The 19061-nt window shown below is 47.4% G+C and overlaps 1 protein-coding gene across 3 annotated transcripts in view; it reads right to left on the bottom strand.

The window, feature by feature from the left end:
- The window catches only part of kansl3 (KAT8 regulatory NSL complex subunit 3), a 96087-nt gene that overhangs the window by 16988 nt on the left and 60038 nt on the right, over positions 1-19061 (bottom strand). For all 3 annotated transcript variants that reach the window (XM_038785141.1, XM_038785142.1, XM_038785143.1), the window contains 4 exons: positions 11900-12066; positions 5443-5540; positions 3726-3918; positions 639-820 (listed from right to left, as the gene is read on the bottom strand). In XM_038785141.1, the coding sequence (XP_038641069.1) occupies positions 639-820; positions 3726-3918; positions 5443-5540; positions 11900-12066 (640 nt within the window). The remainder of the gene's footprint in view (positions 1-638; positions 821-3725; positions 3919-5442; positions 5541-11899; positions 12067-19061) is intronic.

Genomic DNA, 19061 nt, shown 5'->3' with positions numbered 1-19061 from the left:
CATGGACCAGAACAACAGGATCCTGCCCCTCCCACTGCAAGTTCCTCTCCAGCCCAGAGCAGATGTCCCAAACACTGGTACTGGGCAGGCGACACAGCAGCGTGAACTCTGGCTCTTTGCTGCAGAGAACAGTGTCAATCCCCATCACTATACTGTCCCCAGAACTTCCCTGACAGACCTCTCAAGGCCTTTCTCAAACTTTCAGGCAACTTCCATTTTTCTGGCTTGCCGACCAGAGGAAAGAATTCCTCCCTATCCTATCAATTCCTTTAATCATCAAAATCACCTATATTGCATGATTGAACATCATATTTGATCTCAACATAACCCCTTTAGCTCTGCTATAATTTGGTTGAATCTGTGCTGCACTCTCTTCAGGATCAATCTATCTTTCCCAGGAGAATGCCCGGAACAGAATCCAGTCCTTCATTTGGAATTGAAGCAGACTTCTAATCTGTTGTAACGAGCAACTATTTTGTTGCAGGTCCCTTCAAATAACAGCCTTTTCATTTTTTCTACACCTTTCCACTTGCTATTAGTGACTCGCTGTAAAAGCAAGCATATAAAAAAAATTCATACCCTTTAAACCAGCTTCATTAAGAAAAAAGACATTTCCCAGCAGTCATTGGAACACTTACCTGTTGACTCAGGGCTGTCTGCACTTTGACCTCGTGATCCATCTCCTCACTGTTAAGACCCAGGCTACCTACTGTGCTGCATAAGGTGGGCATAGAACTGATAGTGCTGGGTTGACTAAGGGCTGGCACTCGGCTGGCCTGGGTCCTCAGGGTCACAGTGATAGTGGTTGGTGGCTTCACACCTAGAAACCATGAAGGATAAATACACAAGGGTCAATGGATGGCCAGAGAACACAGAGAGCTGACTTCACAAATGTTAATTCGGAATTTCAGGAAGGAGGTGCTACCTCTGGCTTAGTGGGTGGCACTCTTAGGAAAGAAAGACCCATCCCAGGTACTCGAACCATATTTCAGGCTAAAATTCATGGGACTGCTTCACTTTTGGAGGCATAGTTCACAGGGAGGTCAGCACCGTCAGAGGCATTTCTGAGGATGCTCTGCACTGCCGGAGAGGCACCACTGAGGGCAAAACACAGTGTCAGAGACGCATTACAGAGGACGAGCTGCACTTCCAGAGGCATTACTGAGGGCATGCAGCTCGGTCACAGGGATATTTCTGAGGGTGCGCTCCACTGTCAGAGGCGCATTACAGAAGGCGCGCTGAGGGCAGAAATACGGCCTTTTGTCAATTAATTGGCCACCAGCCAAAAAATCGGACCGAATCCCTCCGATCTATTGGGTGCCAAAAAGTCGGAGTTTTTCTGTTCAGCAGCTAAACCTCATAGCACTGTGTACCATTTTGCAACTTTTGAGTTCCTTACTTCCTCTGCTCGGCTTAAAGGTACATGTCCATTAAACATTCATAGATCAAAATGATGGCGAAATGGGAAATCATGGAAATCAACAGGAAGGGCTGACACGTTAGGCTCGACGATTCCAACACATCCACCCGTGTAAACTTGTCATCCAAATCTCTGCTGCCTAGGTCTTAAATTGTACCAAGCACCGTTCCTGTATCCCCCTTGTGCTCACTGACCTACAATGGCTCCTGGTAAACTCACTGTTTTAAAAATCTATTCCTTGTTTTTTTTAAATATAAATTCATTTAATATAAAGTATTAATAATATAAATGCCCAATTCATTTTTTCCAATTGAGAGGCAATTTAGTGTGGCCAATCCACCTACGGTGCACATCTTTGGGTTGTGTGTGTGTGTGTGTTGGGGGGGGGGGGGGGGGGGAGAGAAAGAGACCCACACAAACACGGGGAGAATGTGCAAACTCCACACGGACAGTGACCCGGGGCCGGGTTAGAACCCGAGTCCTCGGCACTGTGAGGCAGCACTGCGCCACCGTGGTGACCATGTCTTCTGTTGCATTGGCCTCAGCTCTGGAATTCCCTCCCGACACTTCTCCATCTTACTTTCCTCCTTTAAGATGCTCCTCAGAACAAAAATATTTGATTAAAATTTGGTCATCTGTCTGAATATCCCTTATGTGGCTTGGTGTCAAAGTTTGTTTTCTAATTTCCACTGAAGCATTCCGGTGTTGCACCACATTCAAGGCACCACCTAGATCATCGCTGTTTGTGGTATGGTGCAAATTGGCTGCCACATTTGCTGCATCAGCAATTGAGAATGTGAAGCAAGGGTTAATAGCTAGAACCATCTAGAATTAATGGGACAAATTAGTGGAAATTTACTAAGGAGGGAGTTATTATTGAATTCGTGAGCCGATTCATGACTGTAAGCCAAATATCCTTGAGAAACAAGGAAGATGGCTGGATGACGGAATATGAAATGTAAGAGCCATTGATAAATCATGGCTGGACACCTGGTGTTTTGCTAAAATTGCTATACGCTCCTGTGCCAATAGATAACCTCAATGTCTGTAAAATTATGTATTGAAAATATGACAATAACAAATTAATCATGTACTAAACATTTGGTAAAAACAAGCTGTAATCTGTACTGGAGGCAAGCTCAAGTGAATGTAAGGGACAGCCCCTTAAAAAAACCATATAAAGATAGGATACTTTGGGCAAAACTCAGAGGTGTTTCTTTGGAATACCTAGAGGGCTGCCCAATAAAGAATATTCTAAAGTACGAACGTGTTCGAGACTGTTTCTTCCGGACTGAGAGACAAGTGAATTAGAGACACATTCACACAATGACTATACTGCAAAGGTATTTCATTGATACCAGAGCAGTGAAATAGTCTGTAGAAATGTGGAGACTCAGACAGGTACCAAACTTCCCACTCCTGCCACTAAGGGGGACTGAGGACAGAGGATGGATAGGAGAGGGGAGCATTTCTGACATTTATAAGGAGCTTATGGGATCAGAGGAGACGTAGACTGAGAAGCTGAAGCGAAGTGGGAGGAGGAGCTGGGGGGAGAGATAGAGGATGGTCTATGGGGGGACGCGTCGAGTTGAGTCAACACGTCTGCAACATGTGCCAGGCTCAGCCTGATACAATGTAAGGTTGTTCACCGGGCTCACATGACAGTGGCCCGGATGAGCAAATTCTTTGGGGTGGAGGATAGGTGTGAAAAATGTGGGGGAGGACAAGGACCATGTCCACAGGTTCTGGGCATGTCCAAAACTGAGGGGATTTTGGCAGGGGTTTGCGGATGTCATGTCCAAGGTATTAAATACAAGGGTGGCATCAAGTCCAGAGGTGGCGATTTTCGGAGTGTCGCAGGATCCGGGATCCATGAGGAGAAAGAGGCAGACATGCTGGCCTTTGCTTCCCTGCTAGCCCGGAGATGGATATCACTAGCATGGAGGGACTCAAAGCCCCCGAAGTCGGAGACCTGGCTATCGGACATGGCTGGCTTTCTCTGCCTGGAGAAAATTAAGTTTGCCATGAGAGGGTCACTGTTAGGGTTCGCCCGGAGGTGGCAACCATTCATCAACTTCTTCGCAGAGAATTAATCGTCAGCAGAAGGGGGGGGGGGGGGGGGGGGGTTAGGTTAGCATAGATTAGGGGGTTAATTAATGGTGGGACCTGTTGGGGAGGGAGGTGGTATTTGCACTATGTTTATATTTTTATGTATATTGTTTATATTGCTGCTGTTACAATGCCAAAATAAAAACTCAATAAAATGTTTATTAAAAAAAAAGAAATGGGGAGACTCTTTCCTTACTTGTAGTAGATGAGCTGCTCGGCAGTTTAGACAGTCCTCCGTTGGTCAGGATTTGGTGGATAGCAGTGGATTTGCTGCTTCCGTTACCACCTAGGAACCCTGGTGCAGGCGATGCACTGGCCGTGCGGACAACAGGATTTGATGCCATGGTGACGTTTGCCAGGGTGGAGGTGGAACTTTTCACATTCGGGGTCTGTGAACAACATTGTTGCAGAAACATCAAAGTAAACACAGGGACCAATTGCACCAGACACTGCCTGAAAGCATGCCAACAGGAGAACGGATGAGACCAAATTATTGTGAGGCAACTACAACCCATTAAATTTCTAGACAACCACACACTGCCCCACTCCACTTATTCTCCTCCCACTCCACACTCTCTGATCCTCCAGCTCCCCACCTCTAGAAGCAGAGGAATTGACAGACAAGAAAATTCAACACTAATGTACTGCGGCCGAAAACAGACCACGAGAACCGGAGAAACAGCACCAAGGACCGGCCAGCTTGGAAGAAGATCTCAAGAAATCTGTGCCAACGTTTTTTAACGATCCTTTCCCTGGAGCGGTGAGCATATTCCTCCAGCTCACAGAAAACTCCCAATTAGTATAGATTGTTGAGGTTTGGGGTGGGTGAGTGATATATACCAGTGTATCTGTATTTGTGGGCGCTAAAGTAAATCTGTGTAAACTGTAAGAATTTTCAATGTGCCGTTTAGTCTCTTATTTTACACATAGTATTTCATAATCAGTGTTTGTGTGTGTGGGTTAATCTGAGTTGCAGAAGACCTACTTTCTCTTGAATAAATCAATTATTTTAAAACTACAAATAAATACAAAAAAAAACATTCTTTTACTGCACCTCCTAATATCCTGGTAGTCACATTAAATGATAATGGAACTGTCGACGAAGCAGAGCAATCAAACTTTATCAATTTGTCCATAATAAACGCTGACATGAGTGATTTTAAAAATTGCTCCATGTTGGAGAGATTTGGAAATTGTGATTGCAAATTCACCTGTTCCTCCCAAACTCACTACATTCACCACGTCATGTCTCAAATGATTCATATCCTGGATTCAAAAAGTAAATTTTTTGAAAGCTACCTATTTAGTTTACATTTAGGGGAGGTGGTGGTGTCGTGTATTGTCACTGGACTAGTGATCCACACACCCAGTGCAATGCTCTGGGACCTGGTTTAAATCCCGCCACAGCACATGGTGAATTCAATAAAAGATCTGAAATTAAAAGTCTACTGATGACTGTGAAACCATTATCGATTGTTAAAAAAGGCCATCTTGTTCACTTATGTCCTTTAGGTAAGGAAACCCTGGTCTGGCCTACATATAACTCCAAATCCACAGTGACGCCCTTCTGAAATGGCCTAGCGATTAGGGATGGAGAATAAATTCTGGCCCAGCCAGTGCCGCCCACATCCCACGAATGAATAAATAAAACATTTAATTTACATCTGAACAAATCAATATCAACTTTGTCCACCCCGGAGATTCATCACACACTCACAGAATTGTTAAAATGTACACCCTTTCAAGCTCGGGCCTGTTGTCTGGTTAACTCTTTTAACTAAGGTGAAACAATTGCCTATGGTCTCCATTATCCTGAACTTTAAAGCTAAAAAGCAGCAATCTGTTCTCAACCTTCCCTCTTTATACAAGAGTCTAAAAGGTACGAAATGTTGTGCATGTGAATTGGACTGTACCTGGCCTGGACTGGACGACGATATGCTGGGGGCCTTTGTTCCAATATCCTGCAGACTAAAGCTCAGCCCCTGGAGCAGGCTACTGGCAGACGGAGTCCCTGAATAACAAACCAAGATGTCAGTAACCAGGATCTGCAATAACTATTCAATGGCACTCATATTATTTCAAAGCTGAAACTCAATCATGTTCACAGTGCTCTGGGTTCCTTTGCTGACCTCTATGGGCTGAAATAGCAGGCTGAGAGCAGGAAGTAGCATTATTAACCTCACTATGTCCAGGAAGAGCCACATTTCTTCACCAGATTACCAATCACTGCCTGCCACACGATCAATCATGTGCGGATGCTTTTTTAAAAAATATATATATTTTTATTCTCCACCTTTTCTCCCAAATTTACACCCAACAATAAACAATAATCAGTAACGAATGTAATGTCAATCCCCATATCAATAACCGATCCCACCCTCCCACCAAACCCCCAGACATTTTCTTTTTCTTTTTTTTTTATAAATTTAGAGTATCCAATTCGTTTTTCCAATTAAGGGGCAATTTAGTGTGGCCAATCCACCTAACCTGCACATCTTTGGGTTGTGGGGGCAAAACCCACGCAGACACGGGGAGAATGTGCAAACTCCATACGGACAGTGACCCAGAGCCGGGATCGAACCTGGGACCTCAGCGCCGTGAGGCTGCAGGGCTAACCCACTGCGCCACCGTGCTGCCCTAAACCCCCAGACATTAGCCCGCATGTTAACATAACCAAATGACAAAAAGGAATCAGGAATCACCCACAGTCACCATTAACACAGAGTCTCCCTCCTCCCAACCCCCCTAATGTTCGATGTGATCTAATTCTCGAAAGTGCATAATTCTAATGCCCATGAATTGTCGAACCCCTCCATCCTGCCCTCAGTTCGAATTTGACCTTCTCAAGCATCAAGAATTCCAGCAGGTCCCCCCGCCACGCCAGGGCACAGGGTAGAGAGGTTGATCTCCACCCTAACAGGATCCGCCTTCGGGTGATCAACAAGGCGAAGGCTAAACATCTGCCTCCGCGCCCGTTTCCCACGGCTGGTTCGACACCCTGGATACGGCCTCCCGGGGGCCCAGGTCCAGTTTCATTTGCACCACTTTAGAGATTAATTATGTGCAGATATTGACCAAGAACACAATCAGGCTCAGTGACAATTATGAATTACCCAAACTCATCAACTCACTTAATACCAGAATGGCCTACGCAAGCAAGAAGTAGCACTTGGAAGCAGAGTGGGAGCAAAGTGAGACAGAGAATTACACGCTTTTGGCCATCTTGTGAGCACTCGGATCTTGAGTCATGATAAGTTTCTTACACATAAATTAAGCAGCCACACTGCTAGGTCTGTATTACAGACTCCCAAATAGTGGAAGGGAGATAGAAGAGCAGATTTCAGAGTGCAAAAACAGTAACGTAGCAATCGTTGGGGACTTCAACCACTCTATATTAATTGTGATGCAAACAGAGTGAAGGGCACAGAGGACACAACAATTTTGAACTGTATTCAAGAGAATTCATGTTACAAACCCAAATAGAGGAGGTACAATTTATTCTTCGGAAATTAAGCTGGGAAAGTGGAAGTAGCAGAGGGAGAACATTTTGGAGATAGAGATCATAACATACTTAGATTTTTCATCATTATGGAAAAGATCGAAGCGAAGTGCAGCTGATGTACATTATCTGGATTTTAGCAAAACCTTTAACAAGTTCCCACATGGGAGACTGATTGAGAAGGTTGAAGCACATGGAATGCAAGGAAACTTGTCAAAATGGACCCGAAACTGGCTTAGTTATAGGACACAAAGGGTGGCTGTAGTAACCCTAACTGGATGCCGGTGTCCAGCAGCATACCACACCTTCAGTGCTGGGTCCCTTATTGTTTTATATAGTCGGGAAATTTAAGTTAGCAGCCGACTCCAAGATTGGTAGGGTGGTTAACAGTGAAGAAGGTTGTAGGTTACAGGAAGATATAGTTGGGATGGTCAAATGGGCATAGTGGCAGATAAGTACAAGATTGTGCACTTTGGAAGAAACAGGACAAGGGAGTATGTAATGAATGGCAGGACACTGGGAAGTTCAGGGGAACAGAGGGATCTTAGGGTACATGTTCACAGATCCTTGAAGGTGGCAGATTAGGCGAATAGGGTAGTTAAAAAGGCATATGGGACACTTGGCTTTATCAGTCACGGCATAGAATATAAGAGCAGGCAGCACGGTGGTGCAGTGGTTAGTGCTGCTGCCTCATGGCAGGTTCGATACTGGCTCCGGGTTACTGTCAGTGTGGAGTTTGCACATTCTCCCTTGTTTGCGTAGGTTTCGCCCCATAACCCAAAGATGTGCAGGGTAGGTGGATTGAACATGCTAAATTGCCCCTTAATTGGAAAAAATGAATTGGGTACTCTAAATATATTTTTTAAAAAGAATATAAGAGCAGGGAGGTTATGTTGGAGCTGTACAGAACATTGGTTAGGCCACAGCTGGAGTACTGTGTACAGTTCTGGTCACCTCACTATAAGAAGGAGGTTATTACACTGGAGGGGGTACAGAAGAGATTCACCAGGATATTGCCTGGAATGGAGCATCTGAGCTAAAACGAGAGATTGGATAGGCTTGGCTTGTTTTCTTTAGAGCACAGAAGGCTGGGGGGGGGGGGATATGATTGAGGTGTGTAAGATTCTGAGGAGTCTGAACAGGATAAATAGGAATCAGCTGTTCCCCTTGGTTGGGAGGAGGGGGGAGGGGGGGGGGGGATCAATCGTAAGGGGGCATAGTTTTAGGGTGAGGGACAGGAGGGGATTTGAGAAAAAGAAAATTCTCTCAGAGGGTGGTGAGAATCTGGAATGTACGACCTGGGAAGGTAGTGAAGGCTGGAAACCTCACAATCTTTAAAAATCACTTGGATGAGCAACTGAAACACCATCACATTCAAGGATGCCGGAAGTGAAGCAGCGCGTGAATTAGAGGTAATTATTATCAGTGTAGACTCGATGGGCCGAAGGGCCTTTCTGCGCTGTACGACTCCATGTCTCTATATGCTTTTTTTTAAATAAATGTTTTTTATTCAGTTTTCATGTTTTATATTGAACAAATTACAAATTGTTAGAGAGAGAGAAAAAAAAACACACAAAAATTAACATATATATTTACAGGTAAGCATCTTCGTAATAATAACTGTGGCCTCCCCCCTTTAGCCGGCATACATATTTTACATTCCCCAATATGGCCGAGGCACATGTTTATTGGCATTTATTTAGTTTGGTTTTGGGCCTTAGCTAGTCATCAAACCCCCGTAACGAACCCGTAGGCCCCCCCCCCCCCCCCCCCCCCCCCCCGGCTACCTTCCCCCGATTCCCGTCCATTTTCCCCTGATTCTTGGCCACCCGACTATTCTTCCTCTTGTACGTTAGCCACAAACAGGTCCCGGAACAGTTGCATGAATGGCTCCCACGTTCTGTGGAAGCCGTCGTCCGACCCTCGGATGGCGAATTTGATTTTCTCCATTTGGAGAGATTCCGAGAGGTCGGCCAGCCAGTCTGCAGCTCTGGGCGGTGCTGCTGACCGCCAGCCAAACAGGATTCTACGGCGGGCGATCAGGGAGGCAAAGGCAAGGGCGTCCGCCCTCCTCCCCAGGAATAGATCTGGCTGGTTGAAACCCCGAAGACCGCCACTATCGGGCATGGCTCCACCCTCACCCCCACCACTTTGGACATAGCCTCGAAGAAGGCTGTCCAGTACTCCACAAGTCTGGGGCAAGACCAGAACATGTGGGCGTGGTTGGCCGGGCCTCTTTGGCACCGTTCACATCTGTCCTCCACCTCCGAGAAGAACCTACTCATACGGGATCTTGTTAAGTGGGCTCTATGTACCACTTTTAGTTGCGTCAGGCTGAGCCGTGCGCACGTGCAGGTGGAGTTGACCCTATGCAGTGCTTCGCTCCAGAGTCCCCACCCTATCTCCATCACCAGGTCGTCCTCCCATTTCCTTCTTGTTGCGTCCAGTACGGTGTCATCCCTATTTACCAGTCGGTCATACATGTCGCTACAGTTCCCTTTCTCTAGGATACTTGCGTCCAGTAGGTCTTCCAGTAGTGTCTGTCGTGGCGGTTGTGGGTATGTCCTTGTCTCCTTTCATAGGAAGTTTTTTGAGCTGCAGGTACCGTAGCTCGTTCCCCCCAGCTAGCCGAAATTTCTCATCCACAACATGCACTGTAGCAACTCACCAAGGCTCATTCAACAGCATCTCTGAAACCCACAACCTCTGCCACCGAGAAGGACAAGGTTAGCAAATACATTGTGGATGTTTGGTCAGTTCGTCCAGTGTTGCGATCCTGTCGTCCGTGTATAGGTCCCTGACTGTCAGTGTCCCCCCGTCCTGCCTCCACCTTTTGAAGGTGGCGTCAGTCAGTGCTGGCTTGAACCTATGGTTGTTGCAGATGGGAGCCTTGTCCGACATTTTGTTCAGGCCAAATTGCTGCCGCAGTTGGTTCCAGGATTGGAGGGTGGCTGTCACCACTGGGCCGCTGGAGTGTTTTTTGGGTAGGGATGGGAGTGCTGCCGTGGCGAGGGCCCGGAGGGAGGTCCCCATGCAGGAGGCCTCCTCCGCACGCACCCACTCGGCTTCTGGCTCCTGGATCCATCCCCTTACTCGCTCGGCTGTTGCCGCCCAGTGGTAGAATTGTAGATTCGGGAGGGCTAGCCCCCCCCTGGATTTTGTTTTTTGTAGGACCTTGTCTCTATATGCTTTTAATGGCTGTGTCAACTTTTTCATACATTCAAATAGTGTTAAAACTGGTCTTTTTCATTCTTTCTCAAATTGCCTGTGAGAAAATAATGGTAAGTCACCTCAAACTCTTTAGAATTATGATATTTTTCTAAGTTGAGATGGTGGGTGACTTGAAAGGGAACTTACAGGTGGTGATGGTCTCATGTATTTGCTAACCTTGTCCTTCTCGGTGGCAGAGGCTGTGGGTTTCAGAGATGCTGTTGAATGAGCCTTGGTGAGTTGCTACAGTGCATGTTGTGGATGGTATTGACTGGTGCCACTGTTCGTCGGTGGTGGGTGGAGCGAATGTAAAAGCTAGTGGATCAAGCAGGCTGCTTTGTCCTGGATGGTTTTGAGCTTTTTAAAAAATTTTATAAGAAATAAATTTAGTGTATCCAATTATTTTTTTTTCCAATTAAGGGGCAATTTAGCATGGCCAATCCACCTACCCTGCACATCTTTGGATTGTGGGGGGTGAAACCCACGCAAACACGGGGAGAATGTGCAAACTCCACACGGACAGTGACCCAGAGCCGGGATCGAACCTGGGACCTCGGCTGCGTGAGGCAACAGGGCTAACCCACTGCGCCACCGTGCTGCCGGTTTTGAGCTTCTTGAATGTTGCTGGAGGAAACTCATCCAGAGAAGTGGAGAGTATTCCATCACACTCCTGACTTGTGCCTTATGAATGGTGCACATCTTTGGGGAGTCGGGTGATGAGTTACACGCTGTAGAATTCCCTGCCTCTGGCCTAATCTTGTAACCACTGTTTATATGGGGCTGGTCCAATTAAATTCCTGGCCTTTGGCCTAATTAACCAGTTGATAATGTCTGGCAGAGTTGCTGGACAGAAACGCAAGCCCCAATGTGGACAATTGCGAGATTTTGCTGGTTAAGGTCTCCTCCTCAACACGTTTTGGGGTGCTGAGTTCAGGGTCAAGTGCTGTGCTCGTCAGTGTGCAGATTTCCTTGTGTATAACCTTGAAGAATGTAGCTGCATTGCTATGTTGAACAGCCCATCCAGAAGCCCTGATAGCTTGGCCACCATCAGCATTTGGCTGCTCTGTGATTACATCACATGGTAAAATAGTCAACCGACCTTCAACTCCAGCAAGATGGTGTTAATGGGAAATCAAAACCATACTGCCACAGCCATTCAGCTTCCGGTGTATGTGCAAGCTTTTTGAAATAATTATCCATTTCCTGCACTTTCCATGGAGCCCTGAATTTACAAACAAAAATTTTACATTCAACTTCCTTTTAAAAGTTATGATTGAATCTATTTCCGAACCCCTTTCAGGAAGTGCATTCCAGGTCACTACATGGTCGCTTTTGCGTCTTCTTCGGATATCCGAGGTAGGTTCTTTACTCAGAGAGTGGTTAGGGTGTGGAATGGACTGCCTGCTGTGATAGTGGAGTCGGACACTTTAGGAACTTTCAAGCGCTTATTGGATAGGCACATGGAGCACACCAGAATGACAGGGCGTGGGATAGTTTGATCTCGGACGATGCTCGGCACAACATCAAGGGCCGAAGGGCTGTTCTGTGCTGTACTGTTCTGTGTTTCTATGTTTCTTATCAATTGTCCTGCCATTGGAAACAGTTTCTCCTGATTTACTCCAAGAGACAGTAACAAATTCAGGAACAAAACTGCTAAGTACCTGATGTTGTGATAGGACCAGAATGAGGTTGCTGTGAAGCGCTGGAGCCTGATGCAGCGACCAGTCTGGCCTGAATGGTATGGAAGGCACTGGCTGTTGTGCTAATGGCTGGAGCAGGTGATGTTACTGTACTTGGGCAACTGGAGAATGTGTCCACAGAGACTGATCTGAGAGAAACAGAGAGAATATGAGATGATAAAGTTATCTTGATATTATGGGAACAACAAATGCATTTCACAACTCTAGGCCATCTCAAGCACTTGTGAGTAATAAAGTACTTCTGAAGTGTTATCATTCTACAAATTTGGAGACAGCAAGATGCCACAATGTTTTTGTATTATTCATTCATGAGATGTCAGCATCACTGGCTAAGCCATCAGTTATTGCCCTCGAGATGGTGGTGAACTGCCTTCTTGAACTGCTGCAGTCTGTGAGGTGTAGGTACACCCACAGTGCTGTTTAGATGGGAGTTTCTGGAATTTGACCCAACAACAATGAAGGAACTGGGATATAGTTCCAGGTCATGATAGTGTGTGACCTGGAAGGGAACTTGCAATTGGCATTTGCAAGCATCTGCTGTCTTTGTCCTTCTAAGTGGTTGAAGTTGTCAGTTTGGAAGATGCTGCCAAAGGAGCCTTGGTGAGTTGCTACAGTACATCCTGTATATGATCGACACTGCTGTCACTGTGTGTCAATGGTGGAGAAGTGAACATTAAGGCAGTGGATGGGGCACCAATCAAGCGGGGCTGCTTTATCATGGACGGTGCTGCTGCACTCATCCAGGCAAATGGAAAATATTCCATCACAGTCCTGACTTGTGCCTTTTAAATGGTGACAAGCTCTACACAGTCAGGTGATGAGTTAGTTGCCGCAGAAATACAAGCTTCTGACTCACTGTCGCAGACACAGTATTTAGAATGCTGGTCCGGTTCAGTTTCTGCTCAATGGTAACCTCCCAACACGTCATGATACTAACCTTGGCCAAAACCCTCAGCACTTCCTTGTGCCATATCCCAATATACCCATCCTATCCATTTATTTGTCAAGATGTCTTTTGAATACCATTAATGAATCTGCTTCCACAACCTCCCCTGGTAACACGTTCCAGGCACTCACCACCTGTGTGTTAAAAATCTGCCTCGCACATCTCTGCTAAATTTTGCCACACAGACCTTAAACCTATGGCCCCTGGTAACTGACCCCTCCACCCTGGGAAAGACTGCCTACCCATCCACTCTATCCATGCCCCATATAATCCTGTTGACCTCTTTCAGGTCACCCCTCAACCTCCGTTGTTCTAATGAAAACAGTCAGAGTCTATTCAGCCTTTCCACATAGCTAACACCATCCAGACCAGACAACATCCTGGTAAACCTTCTCTGCACCCTCTCGAAAGTCTCCACATCCTTCTGGTAGTATGACGACCAGAACTGAACACTATACTCCAAGTGCGGCCTTACCAAGGTTCTATACAACTGCAGCATGACTTGCCAGTTTTTGTACTCGATGCCCTGTCCAATGAAGTGTAAATGCCGGCGTTGGACTGGGGTGAGCATAGCAAGAAGTCTTACAACACCAGGTTAAAGTCCAACATGTTTGTTTCAAACACTAGCTTTCGGAGCACTGCTCCTTCCTCAGGTGAATGAACAGTTGCAGTTCTTCCATGCGCCTTTTGAATGTTTGCCATTGCCTAGCCACTGTCATCCCTTTAAGGAACATTCCCCAATCGTGGCCAACTCATGCCTCATGTCATCATAGTTTATTTTGTTAAGATTCAGGACCCTAGTCTCAGAATCAACTACTTCACTCTCCATCTTGACAAACAATTCTATCATATTATGGTTGCTCATCCCCAAGGGGTGTCGCACTAGATTGCCAATGATTCCGTTCTCATTACACAATACCCAGTCTAGGATGGCCTGTTCTCCAGTTGGCTCCTCAACATATTGATCCAGCAAACCATCCTGGATACACTCCAGGAATTCCTCCTCTACAGTATTGTGGCTAATTTGATTTTCCCAATCTACATGTTCCTTTATCAAATGCGTCTCTAATTTCCTGTTTCATGCCATTCCCAACAACATCACTGCAGTTTGGGGTCTATATATCACACCCACTATGTCCCTTGGTGTTTGTCAGCTATACCCAAACAGATTCCGCATCATCAGAACTAATATCCTTCTTCACTATTCTTTTAATTTCCTCCTTAACCAGCACCAATTTCATCGCCTTTTCCTTTGTGTGTGTCTTTACCAAATGCTGAATAACCCTGGACACTCCGTTCCCATCCCTAGTCACCCGACAGCCATGTCTCCGTAATCCCGACCACATCATATCAGGTCTCGATTTGCACGATTAGTTTATCCACGTTAATGCACAAAGCCTTTAAAGCTTGACTTTTAAACATTACGGGTCCCGTTCCAAATATTTTTCACTGTGGCCCTGTTTGAATCTGGCTCTTGGTTTATCTGTCTATCACTTTTCTTAATCCCCTTTCTGTCTTTTCTTTTTGTCCTTATTTCCTCCTCCTCCTCTGACTCCTTCCATAGGTTCCCACCCCCCTGCCATATTCATTTAAACACTCCCCAACCATTCAACAACATACTCCCCCTCGGACATCAGTCCTAGCTATGATGCTGGCATCTACCCAACAATGTGGAAAGTTGCCCAGGTGTGTCCTGTACACAAGAAACAGGACAAATCCAACCTAGCCAATTACCGCCCTATACATCTGCTCTCCATCATCAGCAAAGAGTGGAAGAAGTCATCAACAGTGTTATCAAACGGCACTTACTCAGCAATAACCTGCTCACGGACACTCAGTTTGGATTCCTCCAAGGTCACTCATTCCCTGACCTCATTACGACTTTGGTTCAAACATGGACAAAAGAGCTGGAGGTGAGGTGAGAGTGACTGCTGTTGACATCAAGGCAGCATTTGACCGAGTATGGAATCAAGGAGCCCTCGCTACACTGGAGTCAACGGGAATCGGGGGAAATCTCTCCGCTGGTTGAAGTCCTACCTGGCACAAAGGAAGATGGTTGTGGTGGTTGGAGGTCAATCATCTGTCCCGGGACATCACTGCAGGAGTTCCACAGGGTAGTGCCCCAGGCCCAACCATCTTCAGCTGCTCCATCATACGGTCAGAAGTAGGGATGTTTGCGGATGACTGCACAATGTTCAGCACCATTCGTGACTCCTCAAATTTCCAAATGCAGCAAGACCTGGACAATATCCAGGCTTGGGCTGCCAAGTGGCAAGTTACATTCACACCACACACGTGCCAGGCAATGACCATCTCCAACAAGAGAGGATCTAACCGCCTCCCCTTGACATTACCATCGCTGAATTCCCCAGAATCTACATCCTGGGGGTTACCATCGATCAGAAACTGAACTGGTCTAGCCACATTAAATACTGTGGCTACCAGGGCAGGTCAAAGGCTAGGAATCCGACAGTGAATAACTCAGCTCTTGACACCGCAAAGCCTGTCCACCATCTACAAAGCACAAGTCATGAGTGTGATGGAATACTCTCCACTTGCCTGGATGAGTGCAGCTCCAACAACACTCAAGAAGCTCGACGCCTTCCAGGACAAAGCAGCCCCGCTTGATTGCTCCCCTTCCACAAACATTCAAACCCTCCACCACCGGCGAACAGTGGCACCGTGTGTACCATCCACAAGATGCACTGCAGTAATTCACCAAGGTTCCTTAGACAGCACCTTCCAAACCCACGACCACCACCATCTCAAAGGACAAGAGCAGCAGATACCTGGGAACCCCACCACCTGGAGGTTCAGCTCCAAGACACTCATCATCCTGACTGGGAAATATATCGGCCGTTCCTTCACTGTCGCTGGGGCAACATTCTGGAACTCCCTCCCTAACAGCACAGTGGGTGTACGTATATCACATGGACTGTAGCGGGTCAAGAAGGCAGCTCACCACCACCTTCCGAAGGGCAACTAGGGATGGGCAATAAATGCCGGCCTAACCAGCGACACCCACATACCGTAAATGGATTTTTAACAAGTCCCGGTTCTCCCAGATGTAACACGCCTAGTTTGTACCGGTCCCAATGTCCCAGGAATCAGAAACACCTTCCCCCTCACACCATCTCTTCAGTACATATTTATCAGCATTACCAGCATGTGGCACTGGGAGTAATCCTGAGATCACTACCTTAGAGGTCAGACTTCTCAACTTTCTTCCTCACTCCCGAAATTCTGCTTTTTGGGCCTCATGCCCTTTTTTTTTTAACCTATGTTGTTGGTACCAATGTGTACCACAACCACTAGTTGTTCACCTCCTCCTCCAGAAAGTCCTGTAACCGCTCCGAGACATCCTGGACCCTCGCACCAGGTGGGCAATATACCATCCTGGAGGCTCCTTTGCGGCCACAGAAACGCCTGTCTATTCCCCTTACAATCTAATTCCGTGACTATTGCATTCCCACACTCTTTACTCATCCCCTCTGCAGCAAAACCGACGATGTTACAATCAATTTGGCTGTTGCTACTTCGCGCGCCCCCCCCCCCCCCCAGGTCAATCCCTTCAACAGTATCCCAAACGGTCCATCTGTTTTGCAGGGGAATGGCAACAGGAGATTCCTGCACTGCGTGCCTCGTTCTCTTGTTCTGCCTGGTGGTCACCCATTCCCTTCCTGCCTGCGGAATCTGAGCCTGAGGTGTGACCACCTCTATATGTGCTATCCATAACACACTTTGCCTCACGGATGCTCCACAGTGTCCCCAGCTCTCGCTCTAGCTCTGAAACCCAGTCTTCCTGGAGCTGCAGCTGGACATATTTCCTGCACACCTGCTGGTCCCGGGCATTGGAAATGTTCCCGGCCTCCCACATGCAGCAAGAGGAGCAAACCAAGGCTTTGAGATCTCCTGCCATAATGTAACCCTTTAGTATATGCTTAATATCAGATTATATCCAATTCTCCAGGGCCCTTCTTTCCTTGTCCTCGTACCAATTATTTTATTTTACTTTTAATGGTTTAACTACCAATTATAGCCCTTACAGAATATGAACCAGAAATCGGACTTTTAAGACATAAAAGTGATAGACGTTGTATAGCCAGTGTGCAGGCACTGGGATACTGGTTACAGTACAGCCAGTGTGCAGGCACTGGGATACTGGTTCCAGCGTAGCCAGTGTGCAGGCACTGGGACACTGGTTACAGTATAGCCAGTGTGCAGGCACTGGGATAAAGGTTACAGTACAGCCAGTGTGCAGGCACTGGGATACTGGTTCCAGTACAGCCAGTGTGCAGGCACTGGGATACTGGTTACAGTACAGCCAGTGTGCAGGCACTGGGACACTGGTTACAGTATAGCCAGTGTGCAGGCACTGGGACACTAGTTACAGTATAGCCAGTGTGCAGGCACTGGGATACTGGTTACAGTATAGCCAGTGTGCAGGCACTGGGATACTGGTTACAGTATAGCCAGTGTGCAGGCACTGGGATACCGGTTACAGTATAGCCAGTGTGCAGGCACTGGGATACTGGTTACAGTATAGCCAGTGGGCAGGCACTGGGACACTGGTTACAGTATAGCCAGTGTGCAGGCACTGGAACACTGGTTACAGTATAGCCGGTGTGCAGGCACTGGCACACTGGTTACAGTACAGCCAGTGTGCAGGCACTGGGATACTGGTTCCAGTACAGCCAGTGTGCAGGCACTGGGATACTGGTTACAGTACAGCCAGTGTGCAGGCACTGGGACACTGGTTACAGTATAGCCAGTGTGCAGGCACTGGGACACTGGTTACAGTACAGCCAGTGTGCAGGCACTGGGATACTGGTTACAGTATAGCCAGTGTGCAGGCACTGGGACACTGGTTACAGTATAGCCAGTGTGCAGGCACTGGGACACTGGTTACAGTATAGCCAGTGTGCAGGCACTGGGATACTGGTTACAGTACAGCCAGTGTGCAGGCACTGGGACACTGGTTACAGTACAGCCAGTGTGCAGGCACTGGGACACTGGTTACAGTATAGCCAGTGTGCAGGCACTGGGATACTGGTTACAGTATAGCCAGTGTGCAGGCACTGGGATACCGGTTACAGTATAGCCAGTGTGCAGGCACTGGGATACTGGTTACAGTATAGCCAGTGGGCAGGCACTGGGACACTGGTTACAGTATAGCCAGTGTGCAGGCACTGGAACACTGGTTACAGTATAGCCGGTGTGCAGGCACTGGCACACTGGTTACAGTATAGCCAGTGTGCAGGCACTGGGACACTGGTTACAGTATAGCCAGTGGGCAGGCACTGGGATACCGGTTACAGTATAGCCAGTGTTCAGGCACTGGGACACTGGTTACAGTATAGCCAGTGTGCAGGCACTGGGATACTGGTTACAGTATAGCCAGTGTGCAGGCACTGGGATACCGGTTACAGTATAGCCAGTGTGCAGGCACTGGGATACTGGTTACAGTATAGCCAGTGGGCAGGCACTGGGACACTGGTTACAGTATAGCCAGTGTGCAGGCACTGGGATACCGGTTACAGTATAGCCAGTGTGCAGGCACTGGGACACTGGTTACAGTATAGCCAGTGTGCAGGCACTGGGACACTGGTTACAGTATAGCCAGTGTTCAGGCACTGGGACACTGGTTACAGTATAGCCAGTGTGCAGGCACTGGGATACTGGTTACAGTATAGCCAGTGTTCAGGCACTGGGACACTGGTTACAGTATAGCCAGTGTGCAGGCACTGGGATACTGGTTACAGTATAGCCAGTGTGCAGGCACTGGGACACTGGTTACAGTATAGCCAGTGTGCAGGCACTGGGACACTGGTTACAGTACAGCCAGTGCGCAGGCACTGGGATACTGGTTAGAGTATAGCCAGTGTGCAGGCACTGGGACACTGGTTACAGTATAGCCGGTGTGCAGGCACTGGCACACTGGTTACAGTATAGCCAGTGTGCAGGCACTGGGACACTAGTTACAGTATAGCCAGTGTGCAGGCACTGGCACACTGGTTACAGTATAGCCGGTGTGCAGGCACTGGGATACTGGTTACAGTATAGCCGGTGTGCACGCACTGGCACACTGGTTACAGTATAGCCGGTGGGCAGGCACTGGGATACTGGTTACAGCATAGCCAGTGTGCAGGCACTGAGATACTGGTTACAGTATAGCCA

The sequence above is a fragment of the Scyliorhinus canicula genome, chromosome 26 (genome assembly GCF_902713615.1).
Source record: "Scyliorhinus canicula chromosome 26, sScyCan1.1, whole genome shotgun sequence".
Lineage (NCBI taxonomy): Eukaryota > Metazoa > Chordata > Chondrichthyes > Carcharhiniformes > Scyliorhinidae > Scyliorhinus > Scyliorhinus canicula.
This window is presented reverse-complemented; position numbering and strand designations above follow the sequence as displayed.